This window comes from Chlorocebus sabaeus, chromosome 12 (genome assembly GCF_047675955.1).
Source record: "Chlorocebus sabaeus isolate Y175 chromosome 12, mChlSab1.0.hap1, whole genome shotgun sequence".
Lineage (NCBI taxonomy): Eukaryota > Metazoa > Chordata > Mammalia > Primates > Cercopithecidae > Chlorocebus > Chlorocebus sabaeus.
Genome location: NC_132915.1, coordinates 112,534,659 through 112,561,779, shown reverse-complemented (window position 1 = coordinate 112,561,779; position 27,121 = coordinate 112,534,659). Strand labels below are relative to the sequence as shown.

At 58.0% G+C, this 27,121-nt stretch overlaps 2 protein-coding genes and 1 pseudogene across 2 annotated transcripts in view; 2 read left to right on the top strand and 1 right to left on the bottom strand.

Moving 5' to 3' along the window:
• Positions 1–7,713, top strand: part of CCDC187 (coiled-coil domain containing 187) — a 55,265-nt gene extending 47,552 nt beyond the window's left edge. The window contains 8 exon segments of the mRNA XM_073022096.1: positions 701–846; positions 1,594–1,679; positions 1,982–2,051; positions 4,148–4,284; positions 4,666–4,778; positions 5,271–5,347; positions 5,872–7,118; positions 7,120–7,713. Of these exon segments, the coding sequence (XP_072878197.1) occupies positions 701–846; positions 1,594–1,679; positions 1,982–2,051; positions 4,148–4,284; positions 4,666–4,778; positions 5,271–5,347; positions 5,872–7,118; positions 7,120–7,713 (2,470 nt within the window).
• A 1,427-nt stretch (positions 7,714–9,140) lies between these two features.
• Positions 9,141–11,918, bottom strand: LOC103239925 (uncharacterized; annotated as a pseudogene).
• A 3,240-nt stretch (positions 11,919–15,158) lies between these two features.
• The window catches only part of QSOX2 (quiescin sulfhydryl oxidase 2), a 40,628-nt gene continuing 28,665 nt past the window's right edge, over positions 15,159–27,121 (top strand). Inside the window, exon 1 of the mRNA XM_008005657.3 lies at positions 15,159–15,501. Within this exon, the coding sequence (XP_008003848.2) occupies positions 15,174–15,501 (328 nt within the window). The 5' untranslated portion in view covers positions 15,159–15,173. The remainder of the gene's footprint in view (positions 15,502–27,121) is intronic.

Here is a 27,121-nt window from a genome sequence, read left to right as displayed (position 1 = left end):
TGCCAAGCCCTGGGGGCACTGCCCTGTCTCCCTCTAGAGCCTGCGTGGAGCACACACTGGTGTCAAGGTGCCTTCCCAGTCCTGCTCCAGCGAGAGTGTGGGCTCCAGCCCCTCAGCCATCTACCTTGGGATACGGCGATTCCAGGCCCTTAGGGCCACCCTCCTCTGAACCAGCACCTCCTGCTCACCCCTGGCCATCTGTCAATCCAGGGGGAAATGCTCAGGGGCACCCTTGGGCGGGAGCAACCAGCTGTGCCCAGATGTGGCAGGTGCCTGGGGGAGAAAGGGAGTCGGACGACGTGTCGCCGGGTAGGCACCTGAGACAGCAGGAGTTTTCTTGCCACCCCAGCAGTGTGGCCCAGGCAGAGTCAGACGGGGGGTGCCTGGAGGTCAGCGCAGGCCTGGGGTGGCACCGTGCTTCTCGGGGGCCCAGCACGTGCACCTGGGAGGCACAGTCCATCTCCAGGCAGAAGTCTGAAGGGGCCACACCCTGAGGAGAACACAGGTCTCTCCCACCCACCTTACCTGGGTGAGGGGGTCACAATCCCGTCTTCTGCTTGGCCACTGACCGCAGCCACCCCTGGATGTGACATGAGGTGGTTCCCAGAGAGAGGGTGCTGGTGGAGGTTGTGGCCAGGGCTGGACACCTGGGAAGGGGCAGCCGGGCGGGCGGTCACCTCTACTCTGCATGGCCGTGCAGCCCTCCCGCGGAGCAGCAGGATGTGATGCCGCCCCAGACAACCTCCGACGCAGATGGTCACCAGCAGCCTCTGAGGCCAGCGTGGGGTGAGGACACACATGACCCCCGAGGCCTGCTGGTGGAGAGTGGCAGCCGCGTCAGCCAAGGTAATGAGCAGCAGCGGTGACTGCCCAGGGACAGACGGACTCATTCAGTGGGCCCTGGGCAGCGTGGGGTGGCGTCAGGCTCAGGGTCAGGCAGGCCTGCTGTGCTCCACCTGTGACCGGGCCACCGCGGCCTCCCCGTGTCTGCGTCTCAGTGCAGCAGGGCACACAGTGGGCTTGCCAGCAGGCAGGCCACCCTGTACACAGGCAGCCAGCATTCCCAAGATACATAGCAAGGGATGCGCTGGCCGGGAAGCCACCCAGACAGGTTCTGTCTGCGAAGGGCTCCTCATGGGCGGCTGCTCAGAGCCCCTGATCTTGGTTGGGGTCACGTGCAGGCCTCAGACTGTTGCCAGGCAGGTCCCAGAAACGCAGGCCCACAGAGAGCCCCTGGCCAGGGCAGAAGGAGGATTCGGCAGGGCCTGCTGTGCGCTTGCCTCAGAGGCTGCCTTTCCCAGCTCGGGCTGAGCAGACCCTCGGACCTCCAGGCAGGGGACATGGCAGGGCAGAGAGCCGGATGTGGCCCCAGGCTGTCCCTGTCTCCCTCGAAGTTAGCTTGTTTGCCGTCTATCCTGCCAAGAACAGGGTAGTATGCGGCGACACCCTCCCCACTCCCCATGCACATCAGTCCCCACCATGTTTCCCCCACCCCCGACCCCCCGCAGCTCCATTCTGCCCCTGCCTCGTTCCTTCCCTTCCTGGCCTCAGTCTGTGGTTGCCACTGGTGACTCCTGGGACTGTGTCTTTCAGAACCTGGGGAGCAGCCTCGGGCCCCTCAGCCAGGCCTGCAGCCCGCGAGCCCCCCTGACGGACAGCGGCTGGGCCCAGCCTTTCCCGTACGCGCTCCCTGGAAGCCATTTCCCCAGCCCCGCCTGTTTCAGGGCCCTCCTCCCAACATTCTGCTAATCTGAGACTTGGTCTTGGTTGGGACCTCTTGGTTCCTGTGGCCGGTCCTTGGTTCCTGCAGTGGGTCCCTGTCTGTCCCTGCCCGTCCCTGTCTGTCCCTGTCCACCCCCATCTGTCCCCATCCACCCCAGTCTGTCCCCATCTGTCCCCATCCACCCCAGTCTGTCCCTGGCCCTTGGTGCCCTCCCTGCAGGGCCCTGTGGCATGTCCACTCCCCTGTCTCAATCCCCAGGCCGAGGAGGTGGAGGGGCACCTCCCCACAGTTCAGCGCAGGTCGTGGGAGGCAAAGGAGCCGCTCCCAGGTAAGCACCCTGGAAACAGCGTGTGGGCCATCACGGCGCCGGACGTGTCCCCCACATCCGGCAGAGACTGTCCAAGGCTGGAGCTCAGCCACTGGACAAGGACGGAAAGCAAAGAAGATGGGCCCTGGTGGTCCCCCACCCTGGCCTCGGACCCCTTCACCGCAAGAAGAGTGGCCGGCTCCATCTCCTACCGGAGGTGACGCAGCGGCTCTTCTGGAGAAATTAAAAGTCATAACTGGCTGGGGTTGTTTTAGTCGCAACTTCGTTCATCTGGGGCAGGTTTTTAAACGTTTGGAAGCCAGCACTGCCTGAGCGTGGGGACGACAGAGGTTTTTGCACCAATTACATTTTTCTCTTTCCAAACCTTACACTTGGCCGGGGGCCTTCCCGAGAACCAAGTCCCCAGTTTGTAGGTGGGGCGGGAGCGGACGCGCTCACCGTGTCAGGGAGCCCTGGTGGTGGATCTAGTAGCTGCCGGCTGAAGAGTGAGTGGGGGGTTGCATGCCCTGCGATGCCACCTCGGAGCTCCCTGACCAGCTCTGGGTGTCGAGTTCAGAAGGCCCCCACCCAGTGTCCATCTTCGGAAGCAGGAAGACTATGCTACCAAGGGTCTGCCGGACTGGGGGGCCCTGCAGTTGGGGCCAGGGAAAGCAAACCTCAGGACAGACGGGTTGAGATAGGAAGAGGTTAGAAGCACTTGTGGAGCTGCCTGCCCAGGAGAGCGTGGCTGTGGGGCTCCCTGGAGAGGCCAGTGGCACTGAGAGGCGAGTGAATACAGAGCGCTTTCCCCCTGTGTCCCGCATCGCCCCTGGGCCTGCATCGTTCAGGCTTCAGCGGCCACCGTGAAGCTTGCTCAGCCTGAAGCTTCCCTCGCCACATGGCCACATGTATCAGCTGTCACCGTTCTGGGGGCCAGCCAGGTGCCCGCACCCACCATGGGTGCTCATTGCCTCTGGAAGTGGTTTCACTCATTACGCCCACACTGCAGAGGAGGAGCCTGAGGCCTGACTTATGTTCTCAGGTGGTCTGGGGCTCGCCCTGGGGCTGCCTGATTGCAGTGCTGGCCGCTCTCTGATCAAAAGACTGCACTCGCAAGACCTCCCTGGGTGACGCCCCACTGTGGTCATTGGGGCAGCCCAGGGCCATGGACAGGAGGGCAGGTGTTCCCATTGATGGAGCTTCCCCCTCCTTGGGCGTTCGCCAAACAGCTCCGGTTCCCTTAGCCAGGTGGCCTTGGCCCTCACAGTCCCCTGACCCCACAGAACGAAAGTCTAGGGAGATGAAGATGCAATGCAGGGAGGGCCTGGTGCTCCTGGGGAGGGCTCTGCGATGGCCCCACCCACCCCTTTGTCCCCCTTTGCGATCCCCCAGCAGTGCACTGGTGACCTTGCTGTGTCCGAGGCCTGCCCCCCCACCAGCCCTCTGTGCCACTCCTGCCTCACACCAGTGTCTGTCTGGATGGCACCGAGGGGGAAGAGCAAGCTCTGGCAAAGGGTTTCCCCCAAGGGAGTGAAAGAAGCCTCTAAATAATAATAATATAATAATAATAATAATTATTATTTTTGAGACAAAGTCTCACTCTGTCCCAGGCTAGAGTGCAATAGCGTGATCTTGGTTCACTGCGACTTCCGCCTCCCGGGTTCAAGCAATTCTTTTGCCTCAGCCTCCTGAGTAGCTGGGATTATAGGCACCCACCACCATGCCCACTTAATTTTTGTGTTTTTAGTAGAGATGGGGTTTCACCATATTGGCCAGGCTGGTCTCGAACTCCTGACCTTGTGATCCACCCGCCTCGTCCTCCCAAAGTGCTGGGTTTATAGGCGTGAGCCACTGCGCCCAGCCGACTTCTGAATTCTAAACATATTTTCTCTAAACTCTTGGCTGGGACTTCGATCACTAACTGTCCAATAACAGGATCATTTTAGGAGCAAACTACCGTGTACGTTTCCGCCCTCATACCAACCAAGCCCTGCAGAAAGGCGTGCGTCACTTTGAATTTTAAGATTTGTTTTATGTGACTTCGGAATTCCTGGGAGCTGCTCCTTCTGCTTCCTGTACCTGTCCCTGCCAGTGCTGACAGTCCCTTTGCCCTTCAGGAGACCCTCAGACCAAGCCCGGCCCTTCCCTAGCGGGGAAGCCCCGGGCTCCGACAGACAGCCACATGAGGAGCTTCGGGGAACGCAGCCAACCCTCCTGGGGCAGAGAAGGTCCTTGTGGCCCACAAGAAGCCAGCGTGAGTCGGGTGTGGCCGTGCACTTCCTGTGGGCTGAGTGGGGCCTGGCCTTGCTGTGTGGCCCTTCGGGGTCTCCTGGTCCATCCCATGAGTGCCCCGGGGCCCTTCCCGGCAGATGCCTTCAGTTCTGAAGTTTGCCAGTTCTCTGGGTCTCACCCTAACACTCAACACCTGTGCAGGAACACAGACTTTTTTTCCATGGCGGCAGGGCCCAATGGGAGGAGGGGAATCTGATGAGTGGGGGTCTCCACGGCCATCTTTTGGGTGGTCTTTGTTCCTTAACCATGGTCGCTGGAAACACAGGGGCTCCATCCAGCTACAGGAGGTGGACAGAGACAGAGGCCACATCCTGACAGTGTCATTTCTCCAATGTGTCTCCAGCAGGTGACTGAGGGCAGCATGAGCGAAGAGGGCTCGGAATTGGGGCTGAATTTTGCCGAGAGTCCCGTGGAGGAGTCCCAGGAAACCGAGAGCTGGCGATCAGGGGAGCAGAGGTGTGGGGCTGGGCTCCCCGGAGCAGGCAAGACCTGGGGCAGGGGTGGAGCCTGAGGCGCGGAGATGGGTTCAGCCAGCACTGCCTGTCCCCCTGCTGTGGAGACCCTCACTCTCTCCTGGCACACCTGTGCTGCTGGGGTACAGCTGTGTACCCACCCTGAGCCCTCCGGGGTCTGACCCACTTTTGGAAATAAAGATGTCACCCATGAATCAGCCCAAGGTCAGCAGAGGGGCCTCGAACCCCCTGGGAGTGGCAGCCCCACCCCTCTCGGCCACCTGATCCAGTGGGACTGAGACTGGATGCCTCCTAAGACAAGCCACTGGGGAGCCCTTGCCCTCAGGGTCACCTCAGGTGGTGGCAGAGGACTAGCTGGGATGTTTTTCGAGTGTGGGCTGTGGACTGAGCCCAGTGGGGTCCCTGACAGTGGGCCCTGGGGAAGAGGCCAGGAGGACCAGGATCCCCACAGGGTTCTCCACGAATGTGCTTGCAGGATGGAGGCCTGCCTGCAGGAGGTCCCCCGCGTCTCCTCCACCTGGCTGGAAGCTGCCCGGGCTGCTGCCTCCCCAGGTGATGCCCCAGCCCCCAGCCCCTCCCTCAGCCATCGAGTCCCCACTAAGGGTCCCCCAAGGCTGTTTCTACATCAGAGACAGCTTCTCCCCACAACACACAGCCCCTGCCTTCCCCACTGCCCAGCTGGGGGGCTCTGCCCACGCACCTCCCCATCACAGGGTTGCCGGGGGAGGTGAATGACGGTCAGGGATCCTCTGGATCCACCCACATCCCGAATGAAAATAAAACAAGGCAAAGCCAACCAGTCAGTCCTTGAACCACGGCTGCGGTGCTATGAGGCTGGGTCCCCGAGGCTCGGCAAGGTCCCTGGACATGACTCACTGGGTGTGGGTGGGGGTGGGGGTGGGCGTGGTGAACCGCTGGGATGGAATCACAGGGGTCCAACACGCTGGCACCTCGACGCTTTTCCTGCCTCTGTTCAGGGTGTTTCTCTGTTCTGACCTCCTGGCTTTGGGGGCCGTGGGATATGCATGGGGTCCAGGGTACAGAGGGTGACAAGTGTTGATGGTCCCCTCTCTCAGCAGCTCCTGTGGCTCCTGAGGAGGTGGCGCTCCCGATCCTGCACCAGGGCAGTCCCCTTCTCCCCACCACCCCCTCCTGCGGTCCAGGCTCTGAGTCTGCTTCTCGAACCTGCTGGGGGCCTTCAGAAGAAGCCATGGTGTCATCCCACACCTCCCCAGCAGGCTCTGTGACCAGCCTGTCCTGTCCGTCTCTCTGGGAGTTCCAGAAAGCAGCGGCTACCCTGGTCCAACTTTCTGAGAGCTCCAGCTCTCTTCCCGGCTTGGAAGCTGAAGACTTCCCAGACAATGGTTTCGCCTGGCCTGGAGAGCTCTCTGCCCGACACTCCTCAGAGGAAGCTGGCCTGCCTTTGTCCTGGGGGCCAAACCAGGGTGAGCCTCGGCCAGGCAGTGTTCCTGGGGGTGGAGGACGGGTCACCTGTCAGAGGCCCCAGGGCAGTAGGGCCAGCCCCCTGCGTGGCTCCTCCTTGGACACGGCGGTGGCAGAATGTTCAGCACCAGAGCAGAGCCCGAAGGCAGGCTGGCTGCTGCCTTTCCCAGACGTCCCTTCTCCAAGGTCAGGGTCAGAGCTGTCAGAGGCCTCCAGCAAAGTCTGGGACGAGGACAGTGAGGAGGACCTGCCGGAACCCTGCACCGGGGCCGAGCCAGCCTCGGGGAGCTCCCTGTCTGCAGGTGGCTCATCGGGCCTTGAAAGTGGTGTGGAGACCCAGGTGGCTCTTCCGTCCCCATGGCCTGGGGAGGGGCAGGAACCTTCTGGGACCAGCAAGAGCCTGATGGGGCTGACAGACACAGGAGAAGCACGCCGGGCACCCCCGGAGGCCGCCGGTGTGGTGGTCCCACCCCAAATCTCTTCTGCCAGCGACTCGGACTCGCTGCCGGCCTTTCCTTTGGGGACCTCTGGGGGTGAAGGAGCAGATTTTGGCAAAGGAGGAGAGACTTCCGGCTACCAGGAGGGAACTCGGGATGCTGACTGGAGTCTGTTCACCAAGAGCAAACTCCCGCACCTCATGCCAGAGCCCGAGACCCCGGTGACCCTGCAGGCTCCTCCCAGGGACCTGGGCAGGCTGGCACTCCCAGTAGCTGAGAGCCGGGTGCCTGGGCCCGGTAGGAATGGAGCCCCCACTGTCCTGGAGGAAGCCTGTCCCCCACTTGCCGGTGACGTCTTGACTGAGATCCTGTCTCCCGTGGACGAGTTGCTGTCCTACAGCAGTGCCGACCTCCCGTCCTCCATCCACAGGGAGGACCCCCTACCCCCCACCTCCCCCCACTCCCCACACACAGAGCGATGGCAAAGACACCAACCCATGCTCAGATGCCTTCCCTTCCCCGCCCTCGGGGCCCCTCGGGGAGGACACCGCCATCACCACCCAGGATTTGTCCTCCTTGTCTGAGGACAGTCTGCCGAAGGGACTGTTTCCTGGGCCCCAGGGGTCCGCGGGAACCCAGGAGTCGGGGCTCTGCCCAGGGGTGGTTGGACCAGGTGGAAGCCTTGAGGACCAGTTGGGTAGATGCAGTTCTATAGCAGGGGATGAGGCCAGAGGCAGCCAGTGGCCTGAACCTGTCAGCTGGCCAGGGTGCCCATCGTGTGAGGGGTCAGGCAGTGTCCCTGGAGGGCTCCCAGGGCCATCAGTGCAGCCCCCAGCTCCATCCAGAGTGGCCTCTGTGGCCAGGGAAGGTCTGTCAGGGCTGTTGGCAGCTGGTGACGCGGACATGATGATTGGCAGTTCATCGGAGGACTGGGCTCCTGCTTTGGGCACAGGGTTCTGGGCTGATGTGGCCTTTGAGGAGGTCTTGGGCAGTCGGGGAGAGGAAGGAGCACAGAGCTCTGGGTGTGCAGAGAGCTAGGGAGGGTCGGGGCAGCTCTTGGTGGGTCTGGATGAGCTCCTAGACACTGCTTCATCTGCAGCGGGGCCCTTGGGCAACCGAGCCTGCTTGGCCAAGACCCCCACCAGGGGCCGAGACCCCAAAGAAATGCTGGGTAAGAGCAGGAAGGCAGCCACACCCCCACAGGCAGCCACACCTTCACATCCCTGGGAAGCAGCCCCGGCAGCCTCTCCCCCAGGCCAAGTACCCTTGGCCACCAGTGGAAGGTGTGGGTCCCTGGAGCATGCCAGCGAGGACACTGAGGGAGGCCTGAGCCGCCAGGTAGAGGACCCACCTGGGCCTGAGGGCTCACCAGGCAGAGAGCCGCTCCTGGAGACAGACTCAGGCCATTGTGCGCATCTCCCAGATGTGGAGAGAGACCAGGCAGTGGACCTCATCTCCACGCGGCTCACTAGGAGGGTCCTGCATGACTCCTTAGCAGCTCTCTCCACACTGGCCCCCAGGTGCAGTCCCTAGGGAGTGTTTTCTGGAACTACAGAGGTGCACAGGCGTCCACGATGTCATTGTGAGCTGTGTGTGGCTCACACATGTACACGTGGGAGTAAGAACCTAGAGGCCTGGACCTTCCCAGGGCGGACCGGCCGGGCGGCCGGCTGTGCAGGACGGTCACCTGGACTTTCCCAGGGTGGACTGGCTGGGTGGCCGGCTGTGTGAGGGATGGTGGCCTGGACTTTCCCAGGGTGGACCGGGTGGGCGGCCGGCTCTGCGGGAAGGTCACCTGAAGCCGGGCCCAGACTGCACACGCAGTCCTTCGCATCAAAGCCATGAAGAGGCGTCCAAGAAAAGGCGTTGCAGCCCAAAGGCAAGAACAGTCAGAGTCGTCAAGAACAGGAGTGAGGACAGGGGTGGAGCAGCGCCTATGCCAAGACAGGGGTCATGGGGATCAGCGAAGGCCAAGAGAGGAAGAGAAACGTTTGGGGTAAAGAAGAGCTGGGGTGGGCCCGGCTGGTGCTGACTCACACCCCTGAGCCCTGCTTAGAAGACAGTCAGGGGCATTTGCCTGCTTTGACTTTGGAGGTGCCTCTCCCGCCACCCCCTACCCCGCCCACACGGCCAGCAGATGACGTGCAGCTGGGGGGACTGGGCATGGGCGTCTCTCACCTGAGCTGCACAGACCAGAGGAAGCCGCAGCTCAATGGCCCAAGGTCATTTCCCCTGCAGCCCACACAGCCGGGCGCTTGTCCTCTGGGGGTCGGTGGCCCAAGGTCTCTTTTGGAGCATGTTTGGGACTTGCTGTGCCTGGAAGGCCAGGGCATCCAATTTCTCCTGGTGTCATGGACTTTTCTTTGCTTCCAGAGGATTCGCTGGGACCCCTGTAATTTCTCTGGAACCCTTTTGAATTTGAGGGTCTCTCCTTGAATGGGGAGTTGATGGGCAGCGTGTTGGCCTTAGGGACCTCTGTGTCCCAGCACTGATCCCTCCAGGATGTGGCTTCTCCTGTCCCGGGCCTCAGGCCTCCTCCACTTTGAGAGAGGACCACACTCCAGACTATGCATGCAGTCCGGTGGGAGACATCACAAAGCTGGCCTGGCAAAGCCCTGAGGCGCCAGGTCACAGGACACACGGAGCTGCCAGGGCCCTCTACCCCATAGCTCTGGTGAGAGACCCCAGGCCCCTGAGAACCCCTTTGGGCCCCCTTCTGTGAGGTAAGAGCCCCTCTCCAGACACCCCTTGCTGGGCAGCAGCTGGGCCCAGCCTGCCTTCTCCAGCCCCGGGGCAGCTGCTCAGCCCCAGGTGCCGTTAGGATGGCCGGCCTGTGTCAGGGCCCCTACTCACCATGTGCGTGGGAAGCCCAGCTCAGGCTGGGCATCCAATTTTGCACCAGCTCCTGGCCAGCCCACCTGAGAACGCAGAGATTTGGATCCAGTGGGGAATGTGTTCCTGCTCCGTGCTCTCAGTTTCAGAACAAACTTTGAGCTGAGCTACAGCTTTCTCACGGATCCCCTTCTAGTCTTCCGAACAAATTAGTCTGTGATTTTTTATTTTTTTCCATTTATTGCTGACCCTTTTGGATTTATGAGGCTGTGTGAGAGGAATTATGTATTTCACACACACGCATCTGGCATGGCAATAAATCTCCCCCACTGAAGTCCCGCAGATTTGCGGCGAATCCGATGGCTTCCCGGCTCACCGCCACACGGTTGGTGCTGACGTGCGGTGTGATGCAGTGGCGGCTGCACTCACAGCTGGAACCACAGTGACTTTCCCTGGGAGCCCAGCAGGTGCCAGTGGCAGGGTGCCCTCGAATGGGGCTGGTCGTGAGAAACGAAGGCAAACCCGGGCCAGGGCTTCCAAGGACAGCAGCGCTGGAGGGGGCCGGAGCTATCAGGTTACTCTGACTGCAGGAGAAAAAGCCACTCCACCAGAGGTGTAAATACATTTAATCTCCCAACACGACACATACAGAGCAGAGGGCTTTGGCATTCAGATATATCGACCAGGCGAGATGGTAATCCAAGGTTCCTCCCCTTCAAGGTCTCCTGCTGTTCTTGTCTGGGCTCTGATCTGTCGTCACCGCTTGGGCCAATAAATCTTGATACCAGCCTCCAGAGAAGTCATTATCTTTCATAGAAAATGATTATTTCTCAGTTAAACCCTACGTTTAATTTTCCCGTGATCTGTCTCTTTCAGCTTCCCTGCTTAACGGTTCCCTCCTGCATAAAATGCCCATGAACGTGTCCGCGGCACTCCCAGTCCCAAATCATCAGACAAACTTTACGAGTCCTTTTGATTCCCTGCCCTGCGTGGCCATCACAGCCACCCTCATAAAACACACATGAAGGCCAGGGGAGCCCTTTATGAAAGGTAGCGGATGCACACACTCCTGGGAAGCATAGCCTCCTGGCACCCAGGGGACTGGGAGAACTCACTCACTGCCCAGGCGGAGCAGGGTCCCTGTGGGTCATTTTCTCTGTCCCCAGGGTCGAGCCTGGCCCGTTCATGCCCAGCAAAGCCAGGCTCTGAAGCTGTCCTTTTCCCGGCTCCCGAGGCAGCTTTGGGGTCCTGGAAGAGTGTTGGCAGATCCCACAGCCATCCCATGGTGCCTTGTCCCATCCACCCACTGCATGGCAGCATCAAAGCTGGGAGCGGAGAATGGGATCACACACACCCCCTGGCACTGCCCCGGGGCTCCCTGCCACCCTTCCCCTGGCCGCCACTCACCATGTCCATCAGTCTGTAGCCGATGCAGCACCGGCCGCACTGGTACTGGGAGCCAGCTCGGGCTCTGAGGCTGCCTGGGCTCTGCTCCACCTCTCCCTAGGGGTCTGGCAGGGAGCCCCTGCCATCAGACGTGCCTCCGTGTCCACAGTCCCAGGAGGATGGCCACCCACCTCCTCATGGTGTCCTAGTGAGGACATGGAGCACTGTTCCTGGCACGTAGCCAGTACTCAGGGGCTGGCACAGGTGTGCACAATTCCTCCTCAGAAGTTTTCCCACATGGGTGGTGGTCGTAAGCAGCTGAGCCCTCCATGCCAAGCTCCTGCTAAAGGGGGAGATGTGGATGGCAGGACCAGTCCTGGAGCCAGGCCATTGAAATCCATCGGGCCTCATCTCCGCTCTCCCCATGTGGAAAGGGAGGCGGCTCAGAGCTGGGGTTCTGCCTTTGTCTGCTACACAAGCGTTGGAGTGGGCCCTCCTGGGTTCCGGGAGGCACGTGGGCCTGAGACTCTCCTCTCTGTCACATACATGCCATGTGCCCTTCACCTGACACAGTAGTCAGCCCTCTGAGCCTCAGTTTCCCCCTCTGTAAAACAGGAATATCAGGCCGGGCGCGGTGGCTCACGCCTGTAATCCCAGCACTTTGGGAGGCCGAGGTGGGTGGATCATGAGGTCAGGAGATCCAGACCATCCTGGCTAACACGGTGAAACCCCGTCTCTACTAAAATACAAAAAAAAACTAGCCAGGCATGGTGGCAGGCTCCTGTAGTCCCAGCTACTCGGGAGGCTGAGGCAGGAGAATGGCGTGAACCTGGGAGGCGGAGCTTGCAGTGAGCCAAGATTGCACCCCTGCACTCCAGCCTGAGCGACAGAGTGAGACTCTGCCTCAAAAAAAAAAAAAAAAAAAAAAAGAGATGGGGCTTTTGGAAGGTGATTAAGTCACCAGGGTCCCCATTGAAGCACTTGGGGAACAAACAAAAAAACGGGAATACCAATACCTGTTCCATGATGGGCAGGCTTGTGCAAACCTGCCTCAAAGATAGAAGAGGCTGAGAGGCAGAAGAAAGGGGCTGACAGGTCCAGTTTCTCAGAAAGAAACATTTACAAATGGAAGCCACATGTGTGTCTCTGGAGGCCCAGACAGACGGGATCCCGCCAGCACCCCCAGAACCAGGGCTTATCTGCCACAGGGGAGGTTGGTTTAGAAGGGATGTGCACAAACCTGAAGCAGATAGCATCAAGGCTTTGTGCCCTGAGGGTAGGGTTGACGGCAAGTACCTGCTCTACACAGGGAATAATAGATCAGCTGGAAATCTTGGAGGCCTTCCTGGAATCAGGCTCATCAGGATCCAACACAGCAGGTTAGGTCCAAGATGCTGCCTCAGCCTGCACAGCACCTTATCTCACCAGGTCTGAGATGTGATCTCCCCACATTTTGATCCCTTTGAAGCCAGAGCTGTCTCTGTCAGGGCACCTGAAAATTACCACCAGCCACGTGTTTCCTTGCTCACCGGCACGCATGCTAACCGCGCCTGCAGTCACCTGGCCTTTGCCACAGCGACATGCGGACGCCTCTCCTGCAGGAGGAGGGACAGATTTCACGCGGGCTTTGGGCAGGACCTGGCTCAGCACAGACAGCTCTTGCCTAGACTCCGAGATTCAATCCCAACCCCTTCTCCTCCCCCACCCTGTCTTGGATTGGAGAAACTCTGGTTGTTTTGGGGTGTGGTCTCTAAGTGCTGGGCTGAGCTTGGTCCCATGGGTGGCTCCATTTCACCGAGCAGGTTTGGGGTGAAGTGTTGCCCCGATGTTCTGAATGTGCCCCTCCAGTTGGGCTCATGGCATCCTCTGTCTCAGCCGGATCAGGCTCCTTTTCTCCACTCCCTGTTCCCCTGCCACCTCGCCGCTGCTCCTTCTGGAGGCCTGAGGCTTGGCGTGTGGCCCTCCCCTCTGTCCCACAGCCTCCCCGCGGGACCTCAAGCTCTGAGCTCCAGACTCGACTCCCACTTCCAAACCCTGACCTGACACCTCCCTTAGAGTTTGAAAAGGCTGCTCAGATGTAACTGGTCCAAAGTTAACTCCTGGCGTCCTCCCCAGCATAGCTCTCCCATCTCACCACTGCAGGATTTAGTCTCAGCCCTAAGCAACCCCATTCCTCCAATTGCTTTGGCCCAAACTCTGCCAATGTGACACCCTCTGCCTCTACCCAGGGTCGGCCGACCCCTTCACTAGCGTTGCCTCTCACCCCTCCCCTGAGTCCCTCCAGCTCGGGGAAGGAGGCAGCGGCCCCTCCCAGGTCCCCTGCTTCCCCTTGTGCCCCTCCTACTCTGCAACTACAAGGGCAGAGCTGCATCTTTGCACCGATCGTCCCATGGCGGACCCCAATTCAGCATCAAAGCCCAAGTCTGCGGCCCGGCTTGTGAGGCCCCCTGGGTCTCGCTCAGGCTCTCAGCTTTTCTTCCCTCCTACACTTCCCCCATCTTGCTCCGCTCCCACCAGGCCCGGCTCCGGCTCCAGCTCCTCGCTGTTCTTCCAGTGCGCTCAGCACCCTTCTGCCCCAGGGCCTTTGCATGTGTGGCTCCTCTGCCTGGGCCATGTGCCTCCTCCCTCACCTCCTTCTCCACTCGGGTCACCTTCTCAAAGACTTCCCCACCCTCCTGTGTACGGCAGCCCTGCTGGCACTCGCCTCCCTATGCGGCTTCACTGCTTTTCATAGCACGCGTTGGCTGCTTTACGCGTTGGTTTGTTTTGGGTCTGCCTGAATGGCAGGCCAGGGGCACTGGGGGCTTGGTTTTGTGCTCACTTTGTCTCCAAGGCTTGGCACAGAGCAGAATCCAGGAAACGTGGGTGATGGAAGGAAATGTGAACAGAGAGACGCAGGACGTGAGGGAAAGGGAGCAGGCGCCTTGGCCAGGGGCCCTCTGGGGAGAATCCTCTCACCTGGGGTTAACTGTTGTTAGCAGCAAAACCGTTTAAACAAAATCTTACACAGAACCCCACAATACAGTTATCTATTTATTTTGAGACAAGGTCTCACTCTGTCATCCAGGCTGGAGTGCAGTGGCGGAGTCACGGCTCACTGCAGCCTGGAGCTCCCAGGCTCAAGCCATCCTCCCACCTTAGCCCCTCAAGTAGCTGAGACTACAGGTGTGCACCACCATGCCCAGCTTTTTTTTTTTTTTTTTTTTTTTTTTTTTTTTTTTTTTGAGACGGAGTCTTGCTCTGTAGCCCGGGTTGGACTGCAGTGGCTGGATCTCAGCTCACTGCAAGCTCCGCCTCCCGGGTTTACGCCATTCTCCTGCCTCAGCCTCCGGAGTAGCTGGGACTACAGGCGCCCGCCACCTCGCCCGGCTAGTTTTTTGTATTTTTAGTAGAGACGGGGTTTCACCGTGTTAGCCAGGATGGTCTCGATCTCCTGACCTCGTGATCCGCCCGTCTCGGCCTCCCAAAGTGCTGGGATTACAGGCTTGAGCCACCGCGCCCGGCCTTTTTTTTTTTTAAAGAGATGGGCTTTTGCTATGTTGCCCAGGCTCACCCACTCCCTTTTTTTGTTTTGGTCACACAGTTCAGAGAAAATACTGACATGTGTAAAAATTAGAAATAGGAACTAAAAAAACCCAGGTATCCTGTTCAATGAAGCAAAAAGTCATATGATTTCATTTCCAAACCTTGAAGCTGCGTTCGACTGGAACACCCTAAAAGGTAGCACGCAACACATCCGACTTTGAGTGGATGCTTTGCTGCATATTCTAAGTGTTCAAACCTCATATTAAAAAGTAGAGGCTGGCTTGCAGACCCTCTGAAGCCCCAGGTGGGGCTGCCAAGTAAAAGAACTCCGGAATAGTTTTTTACGTCGAATAATGTCTTGTTAAATTTGCATTTCAGGCATGGCACAGACCTAGGCTGAAAAACCGACTGTTTGTCTGAAATTCACATTGAACCTGGCGTCGTGCACTTCCATTTGCTAAATGTGGCCACCTGGCCCAGCTCAGGGACGCGGTTTGGGGATCCCGCGGCGGAGCGGGGCGGGGCGGGGCCTGCCACGCATGGGCGGGGAGATGGCGCCATCAGACTCTTGCGGGCGGGGCTGCCACACATGGGCGGGGACGGGGCCATACGCGCGGGGGCGGAGAGAGGGCGGGGTCAGACGTGCGGGGGCGGGGCGGGACAGAACTGGGCGCGCGGGGGCGGGGCCGGGCGCGCCGGCGCACGTGACGGTGGTTGCTAGGGTGAAAGTTCAACGCCCCGGCGGCACTTCCAACATGGCGGCGGCCGGCGCGGCGGTGGCGCGCAGCCCGGGGGTCGGAGAGGGACCTGCGCCGGGAGGTCGGCGCTCGCCCCCGCCGCGGGCCGCACGGCTGCCGCGGCTGCTAGTGTTGTTGGCGGCGGCGGCGGCAGGGCCGGGCGCGGGCGGTGCGGCGCGGCTGTACCGCGCGGGCGAGGACGCAGTGTGGGTGCTGGACAGCGGCAGTGTGCGCGGGGCCACCGCCAACAGCTCGGCAGCGTGGCTCGTGCAGTTCTACTCGTCGTGGTGTGGCCACTGCATCGGCTACGCGCCCACCTGGCGGGCCCTGGCCGGGGATGTGCGAGGTGAGGCGCGCCCCCGCGCGGGGACCCCCGACCCCCGGCCCCCGGGACCGCGGCCTTCCAGGACCCCCTGCGACCGCCCCAGAAGGCGGGTCCCGGGGCCCCTCTCCCGTTTTTCTTTCCTTACCGCAGAGCCAGCCCCTGCCCCATAGAGGCACCCCACTCGGACCAACCCTGGCCTTTCCAGGGGCAGGGAACTAAGCCAGCTGCTCCCCATGTTTTCCCCAGGTTAGATCCTGGCGAGTTGGGCTGTCACAAGTCAAAATGAAACCATTTTCCCGCAGCCCTCACCGCACACTTGGGGATAGGGAAGCCCTCCCGTATCCCAGCTCTCAAAATACCTCTGTTTTGAGCCCCAATAACTTCGTTGACCTGGCAGGCCTCCTACCCTAGCTATTTCCTGGCGTCCACACACCCCATCCCCAGTTATTCCACATCAGTGCCTAGAATTCCTGTTCTCTGAGGATCCCTCATTTCTATTCCACACTCGTAGCCACCTCATTCCCTTTAAACCTTCATCATTAACTTCCTGGTTCGGATAGCTGGCTATATAGTGGGTGCTCAGAGTGAACCCACAACTTAGCGATGCAGATACTCTGGAGACTTCTCTATAGACCCCACTTCTCTGGAGACCCACAATAACCTACAAAGCATTTTTTTTTTTTTTTTTTTTTTAACTCTACAAAGCATTTCTTTGGTGGGTTCCTTGATCACAGATGCACAGCCTTTGAGAAATCTTTCACCAAACTGCCGGTAGTGTTCCGCACTTCACTGTTTAGTGCTTTCATCTGGTCGCACGTTGTTAATCAGTCACGAAGTTACTCGCCTGCTCTACAGGTCAGAGTTGGCGTGGGAGGGGCATTCACTACACCCTTCCCTTAAAATGCAATTTAAATCACTGAAGTAGGAGGTCCTCCCGACCCAGTGAGGTTTGGCAAGGCTTCCTGTGTTGTGCTAACCTCTAATTACATGTTTCAGTGGGCAAGAGCTGTAACAAATTGCTACTCTTTCTTCCTGCACCTTTGTTTTTATGTCTTATACCCAATCCTGCTGTATTTTTCTCATCGCCAAACAGATTTGTAAAGAAATCTTTTTTTTTCAAGTCTAAATAGGACTTTTGTATGTCATTGTAAATGGTTATCTTTAAAATGCATTCTTCTCTTATCTCACGGTGATGGGGCCTTTTGATTCTAATGGATTCCTCCTCTTTGGTCTCATGTTTTCTTATGTCCCTGTTGACCTGACTCAGAACTGAGGTCAGAGACTGGAACAGAAAGACAGAAAAACTGTTCACTGGGGTTTTTAGACACTGCTTTTAGGAAAACAATTCAATCATGTAGAGAACCCTTCAGTTCTTGTGTGTTATTCAGTGGCAGAAACAGATATGTTTATTAAAATGCAGGTGGCCCTGGCAGGACTTTGTCACCTGTTTTGCTCTTTTGTGGGTTTTGGGTTTGATTTTTTTTTTTTTTTCAGTTGAGTCACTGAAGTCTAAAGATGGTAACCAGATTCAAATATTGCAGATTCTGTGGCTGAAGCAGCACTTAGGCAGCCTTGAGAACTGTCCCCGGAGCTCAGAAGGAAGGCCACTCCTGAGAGCCACACAGTAACATCCATACCCAGTGGTGGGATGAACTCAACTCAATAAGTTGAGACCCTTTAGAGGGTCTGACTGCCTTCCCAGTCATAGCAGGAAGAACAGGCTTGGGCCTGAGACTGAGACTGGAGGAGGATATGGCTGAAAGTGAAAGACAACGGTGGCCTGAGCAGGCAGCAGGGAGAGGGCTTCAGGGAGCCCAGGCAGAGGGTCCTGTTGGCTAAAAAGCCAAACTATAAAATACTGAAAGAGGTTTGTTCTGAGCCAATGAGTGCAGTGGCCATGGCCCGGGGAAGAGTGTCAAGAGGTCCTAAAAAAGTGTGCTCCAGGCAGTCACGCTAATTTGATTTTATACATTTTAGAGAGACAGAAGTTATAGGCAGAGAAACATAAATCAGTACATGTAAGGTATAGGAAAGGGTAGGTTTGCAGATCATAGGTGGATTCTGATTGGCAATTGGTTGAAAGAGTTAAGCTTTGTCTAAAGACTTGAAGTCAGCAGAGAGAAATGCTTGAGTTAAGCTAAAGGGGCTATGGAGGCCAAGGTTAAGTAGATGAAGCCTCACAGGCAGCAGCCTTGGGAAGAATAGAGGGTAAATGTCTCTTTTCAGACCTTAACGCTGTCAGACTCATTAAATGTCTCCTAGATCCAGGAAAGACCTAGAAAGGGAGGGAGATTCTCCGCAGATGCAAATTTCCCTCACAAAAGACAGCTTTGCAGGACCATTTCAAATATGTCAAGGAAATAAACGTATTTGAGGGTGAAATATTTTGATTTCCTTCAGGGTTTGCTATCTGTCATGAGGTGCTGTACCCGAGTCAGGCTGGAGTTTGGTGTCATTGCTGGTGAGGCTGTGCTGTCTGTCTCTGTTTCATTCACACTGGTCAGCTCTGCCTACACTCCAAAGGGAGGTGGTACAACCAGGTATGTCTGACCTCCCTTGCCTTCAGGGCCTGGAATTTGTTTCCTCAGGTTGCCCTGGGGTCTCCTTGGCCAAGAGGGGCTTCAGTTCAGTCAGTCAGGGGACTCGGGATTTTATTTTTGGTTTACAGTCCTGAGAGCCAAGCTGTGCCCATGAGGCTTGTGGGAGGTGGAGGCCGGGTAGAAAGGGGTGAAAAGCCCTCGGCACCGAGGAGTCCCCAGAGCTATTCTAAGGCTGCAGCTCTCAAAGTGGGCCACTTGGGGACTTGTTAGAAATGCCTGCTTCTCAGCCCCAGCCCAGACCTGCCAGGTCAGAACTGTCTGCTTGGCACCTGGCTCCCTGTCATCCCTGCATGGAGCTGCCCCACAGGGATAGGGTGCCCACTGCCCGTGGCAGTGCAGGGGTCTGGCTGCGTGCAGTCATCATTCCTGTTGTCAACATTCTCACGTTTTCTTATGTCCCTGTTGACCTGACTCAGATCAGTCACCTGTGGCCCTGATCAGTCACCTGTGACAGGTCATCCTGCTGATCCCCTGGGGCACACAGGCCATGGCTTGGGCCCCACTTCGACCTAGAGTGTCCAGCCACCTCCTCCCACCGATCCCCCTGGCTGGCAGCCACTACGCCCTGCGTTCTCCACGCCTGTAGTTGCTGGAGAGGATGGTTAGGTGTGGGCTCTGCTCCCCAGGAGCCTCCAGCTGGAAAGAGCAGGACAGGCCAGGGCAGCTCTTAGAGGCCTGTTCCCCACAGCTTAGGGCACGTTTGTTGTCCTCAAAAATTTGGATTGAACTTTAGCTCTTGACTGGCATTTTCAAGGTTGGGAAAATAAATGTTTTTCCTTATAAGAAGGTGACTTAACAAACAAAAGGTGTACTGTTTGGTGTGACCAAATGTCATTCTAGTGTTTGTGGAGATTTGGCTTAAGCCTGTCACTTCTAAGTACTTTGCAGAACAAAACCTTGCTGAGTTCCTGAAGATCTGCGTGGCAGTGATGGTTGCTGGGTTTGTGATGGAAGATGAGACACCAGGGCCTGGGGCTACACTTTGGCCTGTCTGACCGGTGAGATCTCTGAAATGCCTCTGCAGTCTTGAGTGGACAAGAGGATGCACCCTAAAGACAGGGCTTGTGTCTCCGTGAGCCCTCTGTGGCCCTGGTGCCTGTTCCCTCCCATCTCCTTTACTTGGTCAGCCTGAGAAAAGCAGGGCAGGCTGCCACCCACAACAGGCCGAGGCCTCCCACACCTGTCCTCAGGAGGGCGCTCATGTTGCAGGTGGTAGCATGTGAGGTTGCGTGGGATAGTCACGGTCGTGCAGCTGAGTGACAGGCCAGGATGGGTGTCCAGGGGTGGGTGACCTGGAGCCCTGGCAGTTCATTCCTGTGTCTTTGTACAGGACGGGTGGGGGTTGTGCACATCCCACGTCTCCTGAAGGAAGGGAAGGGCACTCTGTGATTGCTGCCAGCTCCTCTGTCCCACTTGGTCTGGTTTCTTATCTACTCAACTAGGCTGCAGGCTTCTTGGAGATGAATTAGAACTTGGTGTTCCCCACAGGCTCATTGTCTGTTTACTGGAAAAAGAAACAATAAGGGCCAGAGGGAGGGGGACATACAGGTGTCAGCGGGCATCTGGGGGGCTGACATACAGGTGTCAGCAGGCATCTGGCGGGGCTGACAGCCCTGAGAGCCTTCGGATGCTCACTGGACTCATGGGGATGGAGAGGGTGGAAGGAGGAAAGGTGGGAGGAGGAAGGTGGGTGGGGCAGTGGAGTCCTCCTGTCTCCTTATGGGCCCAGAAATGGCCTAATGCAGCCCCACTGTGGCGACCGCCTGGGTATTTCACAGAAAGGATGGTGCATCGGAGCAACCGGCTTCCCTGCTGGCCTCCCCCGTGGCTGTGGTTGGTGCCCTGAGAGTCCACCAAGAGTTCCAGGCCACTTACTTGTTGTTGAAGTAAGACCGGTTGGTTCGCTAAGAGGGCCTTACAGCCACATCCAGGGAGCCGTCTCCACTGTGTAGTGCGGTCATCGTGCCTTGGGTGACCCGGGTCGCGAGCACTGCTTGGGCTTCCCGATGGAGGACCGGCTGAGGGACTCGTTCCCTCCCGAGAGAGAAGCAGCGTTGGAATTGCTGTCACCCCGGAGCACCCTTCGAGGCTGAGGACCGTGTAGTTGTGGTTTAACGGAATTGAGCTAAATGCTGGGGATCAAGAGTCCACGGGACCTAGCCCTGCCCTCAGTCCGCAAAGGAGGCGACCGTAGCGTGCGCCCAGGTTGTCTCAGACCAGCCCTTGGCAACTTCTAGGTGATTCGTGTTAGGCTCTCCTGGTTGCTAGGTGGTTTCATTTCTACCCAGGCCTGTTGTTCCAAACTTGTGCCTTGAACTTGGAGCTTAGCTAAGAAGACCTTTGCTCAGCCGAGAGGGGGCTCCACGCAGAGGGTCTTCTCCAGGGGCTGGCGTGTGGAGTTTGAGACCCCAGCGTGGCCCTGACTCAAGGAGGAGAGGCCGCAGTGGAGCTCTGTCCCTTAAACACAGCTCTCTAGTTGCATTTAAACTTGGGAGATGATTTCGTCTTTACTGTAATCATTTTCTAGAACTAATCGATACTTCACTATACATTAGACTTCTATAGACTTTTTCATTCAAACATGACAGGCAGCCGTCAAAGAGTTAATCTTGTTGGATTCAGTATCAGAGTTATTTGACAAGCACATTTGAAATAAATGTTAGTCTGCTATATATAGAAGCTTAATTATTTCCCAAGTATTTTTAAGACTGGAGTACTAAAATAGCCAGGCGCTTGAGCGGAAGTGAGAATAGGCCTGCAGTCTCCTTTCTGCCTCCCTTTGGAAGCCCCTGGCTGTGCTGGGTTGGACACCCCCGCCCCTGCCCACACCCTGTGCCTCTCAGCCGGCTCTAACCCCAGAGGCCCAGTGAAAGCAGGCCATTTGCATTCTGCTTTAGAGGTTCAGAGCTGGACAGGTGGGCAGGGCAAGAGAAGGGGAGGGTACCCGTTGAATGAGGCCAGTGCCCTGAAGCTAAGCTTTTTACGTGTTTTGTGTTTGATTTGATAAGATGGACTGCCATATCTTTTGTGTTGCCATGAATACTGTCCATCTGCCGGGTCCTTGCCGGGGCTCCTGGCGCCTGTTCAGCTGCTGAGGGCGGCCTGTGTAACTGAAATTCTCCCTCATCTGCTCAGCCTTCCCCGAGCACACGGGCTGGCGTTCTTTCAAGGACAGACAAAGGCTTCGTGGGGTACCCGCAGGCCCCTTCACCAGGACCGACCCTGCGTAGGGTGGTGTTGTCGGGAGCGTAGCTCTGCCGAGGCAGGTCGAGGTGCTGCCCCTGTGGACTAGTGGAGCTGGACTTTCCTGGCCCTGCAGCGTGTGCAGGGGCTGTGCATGAATTCAAGCTCTGGGATGAATTTGCACTGCGTGCTCTCCTAGCCCCAGGCTTCAGAGAGCTTGGAGGAACAACAGGGAACAAAGCAGGGAGGTCCCTGCCTTAGGAAGCCTGTGCTTTAGAGGGAGCAGCTGACAGTCAATAGGAAGACAAATAAAACAAGGAAGTGGCCGGGGCAGTGGCTCACGCCTGTAATCCCAGCACTTTGGAAGGTGGGAAGATCACTTGAACCTGGGAGTTCAAGACCAGCCTGGGCAACATAGCAAGATTCCCCACTCCTGTAGTCCCAGCCACTTGGGAGGCTGAGGTGGGAAGATCATTTGAGCCCAGGAGGTTGAGGCTACAGTGAGCCGTGATCACGCTCCTGCACTCCAGCCTGGGTGACAGAGCGAGACCTGTCTCAAAATAAGTAAGTTACCTATAGATTGTAAGTCCTAGAAAAATGAATAGACCGGTTAGAAAGAAACTGGAGTGGCCCTGGGTGATAGAGCAAGGCATCAGACGGCAGCGACTTGGGAGAGGAGCCGCGAGGTGAAGGTCCTGCCAGGGGCATAGCCAGCACAGAGGCCCCGAGACAGCCAAGACTGCAGTGTCCAGGGGGCCTTTTGTTTTAGAGACCGGTCTCTCTTTGTGGTCCGGGTTGGCTTAGAACTCCTGGGCTCAAGAGACCCTTCTGCCTCAGTGTCCTAAGTAGCTGGGACAATGGGCAGGTACCACCGTGCCCGGCTAAAAGGACTTTGATAGGGCCTTGGTCGCTCAAGGGGGCAACCACGAGGTCCCTGAGGGCCTGGCAGCAGGCAGATGCGGGCTCAGTGAGCAGTGCTTGTCTTCTTCCTGAGCAACAGAACGCCAAAGAACGATTTGAAGCAGGGAAACCCGGTTTCTAGGTAAAAATCTCCGGTTGCTGTCTGGAGAACTGAAGGCCAGAAACCAGCGGAGGACAGTGCGACGTGTGAGAGGCCGGGCCGCGCGTGGCAGCTGGGCCTGAGGGGCGGAGGGAGGGTTGGCACAGCCAGGTGGGAGGAGGCCGCCCGCCGGGCTTGCTCAGGGCCTGGATTGCGAGGCGGGAAGGAGGCCCGGGGAGCATTGTCTTTGGAAGGCCAGCTCAGGATTCCCTGAAGTCTGAGGGATCCTCAGGGAACAGAGGGGAAGACTGTGCCTTCCTGGTAGAACTGTGGTTTCAGGTCATGTAGACAGTGTTTGGGTGAAAGTTACCAAAGGCCACGTCTCGTCTCCTGGGAGCATGAGAGGGTGCGGGGAGGTGGGCACGCGCCCGAGATGTGGAGCAGCACGTTTCACTCCTGTCCAGGGCATGGCTCTTGTTCCTGGCCCCTGACTGGTCGGGTTCCCTGTCTGGCTAGTTTTCTGTATCCTGCTGCTAAGGAAGTATTAGGTAAAACCTGGAAATAGGACAAAAGCTGAGCCTCGTGTCCTCTCAGCATCATGTTGGGGTGCTGCACGGGCTTGCCCGAGGGCTGTGGCCTGGGGGACATCTGTGTGTTTACGCCGCTGTTCACTGCTGACTAAGGGCCCAGGCTCTGGGGTTATGCATGAGCTCGCAGACCTTTCCTGGTAGAGGGGTGAACAGCGTCTGTCCAGTAGACAAGGAAAGCCCAAAGGTTGTGGTTTTCTTGCCCAGCAGGACAGTTTCTTTGCACACTGTCCCTGGGGGCAGGTAGCACGATTCTCTGCTCCCCACCTGGCCTCACCGTTTCCTTCAGCAGCCCCACTGAAGGACGTCGTTGACGCGTGTTCACTCTGTTTGTGTGAGAATCGCGTGTTTAGCTTTTGGAAAATTCTTCTTGGGCACTGGCACAGGACGGGCTCCAGGTGACAGCGGCACAGGACGGGCTCCAGGTGACGGCGGCCCAGGATGGGCTCCAGGTGACGCTGGCCCAGGACTGGCTCCAGGTGTGCATTCGTCACGCTGGGAATTCACCTGGTATTTTATTTATCAGAGGTGTCACAGTGGAGTGCACCCGTGTGAGTCTTGGGGCGCACGCTGGGTTTTGGAGCACCCGTGTGGCCGGCGGGCCTGTGATTCAGGTGATGCCGCAGCACTGGCTCTTCCTGCCGTCGTGAGGAAAGCCTCAGATTGGCCAAAACTCGGGGGAAAGCAAGGTGGGTTTTTTCTGTCTCCTTTATTTAAGCTGGCAGCTGCTGCCCGTCTCAGAGGGCAGGTTCCACCCGTGGATGTCCATCCAGTCCGGCTGAAGGAGAAACATCGCCATTGCCACCTAGCATCTGCCCCATCTCCCCACACCGCGCGTCTCCTGGGAGCTGGCGCACCCCTCCCTCTGTCCTTGGGCAGCAGCCAGTCCTGTCTCTGCGTGCCCCATGGAGGAGAGCTGTCTACCTGGCTCTCTGTGGAGCAGGGAGTGGGAGGAGCTGGAGGCTCAGGAGCGTTGGGACGATGCCTGGGACAGCTGAGTGGAGTGGTGGGTGGCAGGTGGCTTGCAGAGTCTAGACTGGGAGAGGTCCGGGTTGACTTGGTGGGGTGCAGCGCCCCCACCCGGCCCTGACCCTGATTTCCTTCGGAACCAGAGGGAGACTGGATGCTCCCTCAGCTGAGGTGGCTGTGAAGTTCCACACTTGGTATTTATGATGGAAACTGCTCTCTGCAGCCCAGTTCCTCCCAAAGCTGAGGCCAGAGAGCATCACTGGTGAAAATGTTCATAGAGGACGTGCCTGCAGGCACTGAGCCGGTGAGACCCAGTCCTTTCTGTGTACCCGGAGTCTGTGGCCTTGGATGTGGAGAAGAGACGGCTCAGCCCTGGCCACCACTGGGCCATGCTGCCTCTGTAGCCGCCAGAGCTCCGTGGGTCGCCTGGGTGTGACCCAGCCCGAGGGTGAGGGGAGCAGGTGGTCTTCAGGGCTCTGGCTAACGCCGACGCTCTATGTTTGTTGGCCGCCCGTCTTCCTTCACTCGGACATCGTGGTGTTTGAGTTCTCCACACACATCAGTGGCCGCCCGTGGCTGTTGAGACAAAGAACAAAGTCCACACCAAGATCTGCAGCCTCTTGTGAACCGGCCCGAGCCCTGCTCAGGGCTTCCTCTCATCTTCTGGGTGACGGTGTCCCTGACTCGAGGGGTTCCTGCAGCCACCTCCCCTCCTGCTCTGCCAGCCTGAGTTGTCTTCCCTCCTTCTCTCCTTCCTTGGTCGTCACTCCCTGTAAGGGCCCGGCAGTGTCCCTGGTCCCTGCAGGTGTGGCTGTCGTGGAGGCGTGGCCTTCGAGTGGGCTTGTTGGTCCTGGCCCTGCTCCGGGCGGTTGCTGTGCCAGCACGTGTGCCTCTGACCCGGCCGAGCCTCACACTGCCCTTGGGAGATGGATCTTCTTGGCATCTCCATTTTACAGATGGAGCAGCAAGAGGAGATTGTAACTTGCCCCAGTTCTCAAAACCCAGCAGGCAGCAGAGCCGGATGTGAAGCTGGACCTCCTGGCTGGGTCTCCACCTGGAAGGAGGGTCTGCTGGGCATGGGCCTTGGGTGGGGGACCCAGTTGAACAGTGGTCAGGGTAGACTCCCAGATGAAGTGGCATTCAGGTGGAGACCTGGAGGGCAAATAGGAACGAGCCCGGTAAAGGGAGCAGGGGTCACACAGCCCAGATGTGTGGGGACAGGACAGAGCAAGAGACGCAGACTCACCTGTGGTCGCTGGGGTGGGACGCGATGAGGCTGGGGCGGGCACAGTGGAGCTGAGGGACCTCGTGGAGACCAGCCTTGCTCCCAGGTGGCAGGTGGCCACTGGGGCTTCCTCCAGGGCCCTGCTTCTGTCTCCGCCTGCTGGTGCGAGGTCCATAGGAGAGGTCTTAGTGACAGCGTGGCCTCACGCCCAGGACGGCTCCCGGGTGCCAGCGTGCTAGCCCTGAAGGGGCTGTGTGAACTCTGTCACCTTTTTCTCCACTAAGTGTCTCTTTGTCAGGCCAAAAAGAATTTGCCACTGTTGCTCTGGGATGGTGCGTTGTCAACTCTGAGCTGGAAAAGGTGTGGGACGTCTACCGGTTATGTCTGGGCTGCCCTCCAGGGGGTCAGTTAGAAGGACAGCACTCCTGTTACGTGTACAGTTGACCCTCAGACAACTTGGGGGCCAGGGGTGCCAGCTCCTGTACAGTGAAAAATGTGTGTATAACCTGTGACTCTCCAAAAACTGAGCTCATAGCCCACCGTTGACTGGAAGCCTTACCGGTAACAAATGGTCGATTGACACAAACTCTGTGTTACATATTTCCGTACGGTGTTCTTACAGTAAAGCAAGCTAGAGAAGATCGTCGTACAAGAGAGAAGTAGGCCTTCTGCTCAGGAAGTGTCCTAAGCGGACCCTTATAAAGGCCTTCGTCCTGCAGGGGCTGTCCCAGGTGGACCCTCACAAAGGCCTTCGTCCTGCCCGGGCTGCCCCAGGTGGACTCTCCTAAAGGCCTTCGTCCTGCCCGGGCTGCCCCAGGTGGACCCTCCTAAAGGCCTTCGTCCTGCCCGGGATGCCCCAGGTGGACCCTCCTAAAGCTCTTCGTCCTGCCCGGGCTGCCCCAGGTGGACTCTCCTAAAGGCCTTCGTCCTGCCCGGGCTGCCCCAGGTGGACCCTCCTAAAGGCCTTCGTCCTGCCCGGGATGCCCCAGGTCGACCCTCCTAAAGGCCTTCGTCCTGCCCGGGCTGCCCCAGGTGGACCCTCCTAAAGGCCTTCATCCTGCCCGGGCTGCCCCAGGTGGACCCTCCTAAAGGCCTTTGTCCTTCCTGGGCTGCCCCAGGTGGCAGCGTTAGAGGAGGTGGAGGCAGTAGAAGGGAGGCAGACGTGTTCCATGTCACTTCATGGAGGTACGTCATTCTTTTTGTCTGGCTTTTTTGCTTTTTATTTCTCTAAAGTGTTTCTGTGTGGTCCCAGTCCTCCTTCCACTGTTTGCTTTACTTTTAGTGCTTGTTTTAGAAAAGGGTCCATGTCATGGAAGAAACCAGAAACCGTCTTGAGTGATGAGAGCCCTTCTGCCAGGTGATGGGCTGCGTTTGTGTTTGGCACCGGTGCGATGGGCTGCGTTTGTGTTTGGCACCGGTGCGATGGGCTGCGTTTGTGTTTGGCACTGGTGTGATGGGCTGCGTTTGTGTTTGGCACCGGTGTGATGGGCTGCATTTGTGTTTGGCCCTGGTTTGGAGGCACTTGGATCCACGGCGTCGTCTTCTGTTCATTCCTCTGGTGTGGTGTCTGTTAGCTCTTGAGTTTCTCCACGATTCGTCTCATGGAACCCTTCTCCCCTACCCTTTTGGCCACATCCACAGTCTCTCATGGTCTCCTTGATTGGCTCTGTCATAAATCCTGTGCTGTCAGGCACAGCCTATGGACACAGTTTTCTCCAGCTCGACGGCCTTCACGGCTCTTCCTGTAGCAATGAGGGCATCTTTGGTGGTGCCGTCCTTCCCGCTGTCGTGATGTTCCCTCTGTGAGGTTCTCTGCCACCGCGTTGGCCGTCCCGAGAGGACGGTGTGATGAGCCCTAAAGGGCCTTAGGACCCCAGATCTAGAGTAAGGCTCACTGTGTCTGGGGGCAGGTAGACTGATGAAGCCTTCGGTGTTGAACTCATGAGTTCTTGGTGGCTGGGGGCATTGAGCAAGATCAAATCACTGCAGGAGGCAGCCCCTTACTGGAAGGACTTCCTGGCTTCAGGGACAAAGCGTCCGTGGAACCACTCTGGAAAAGTGTTTCTCGTTGCCCAGG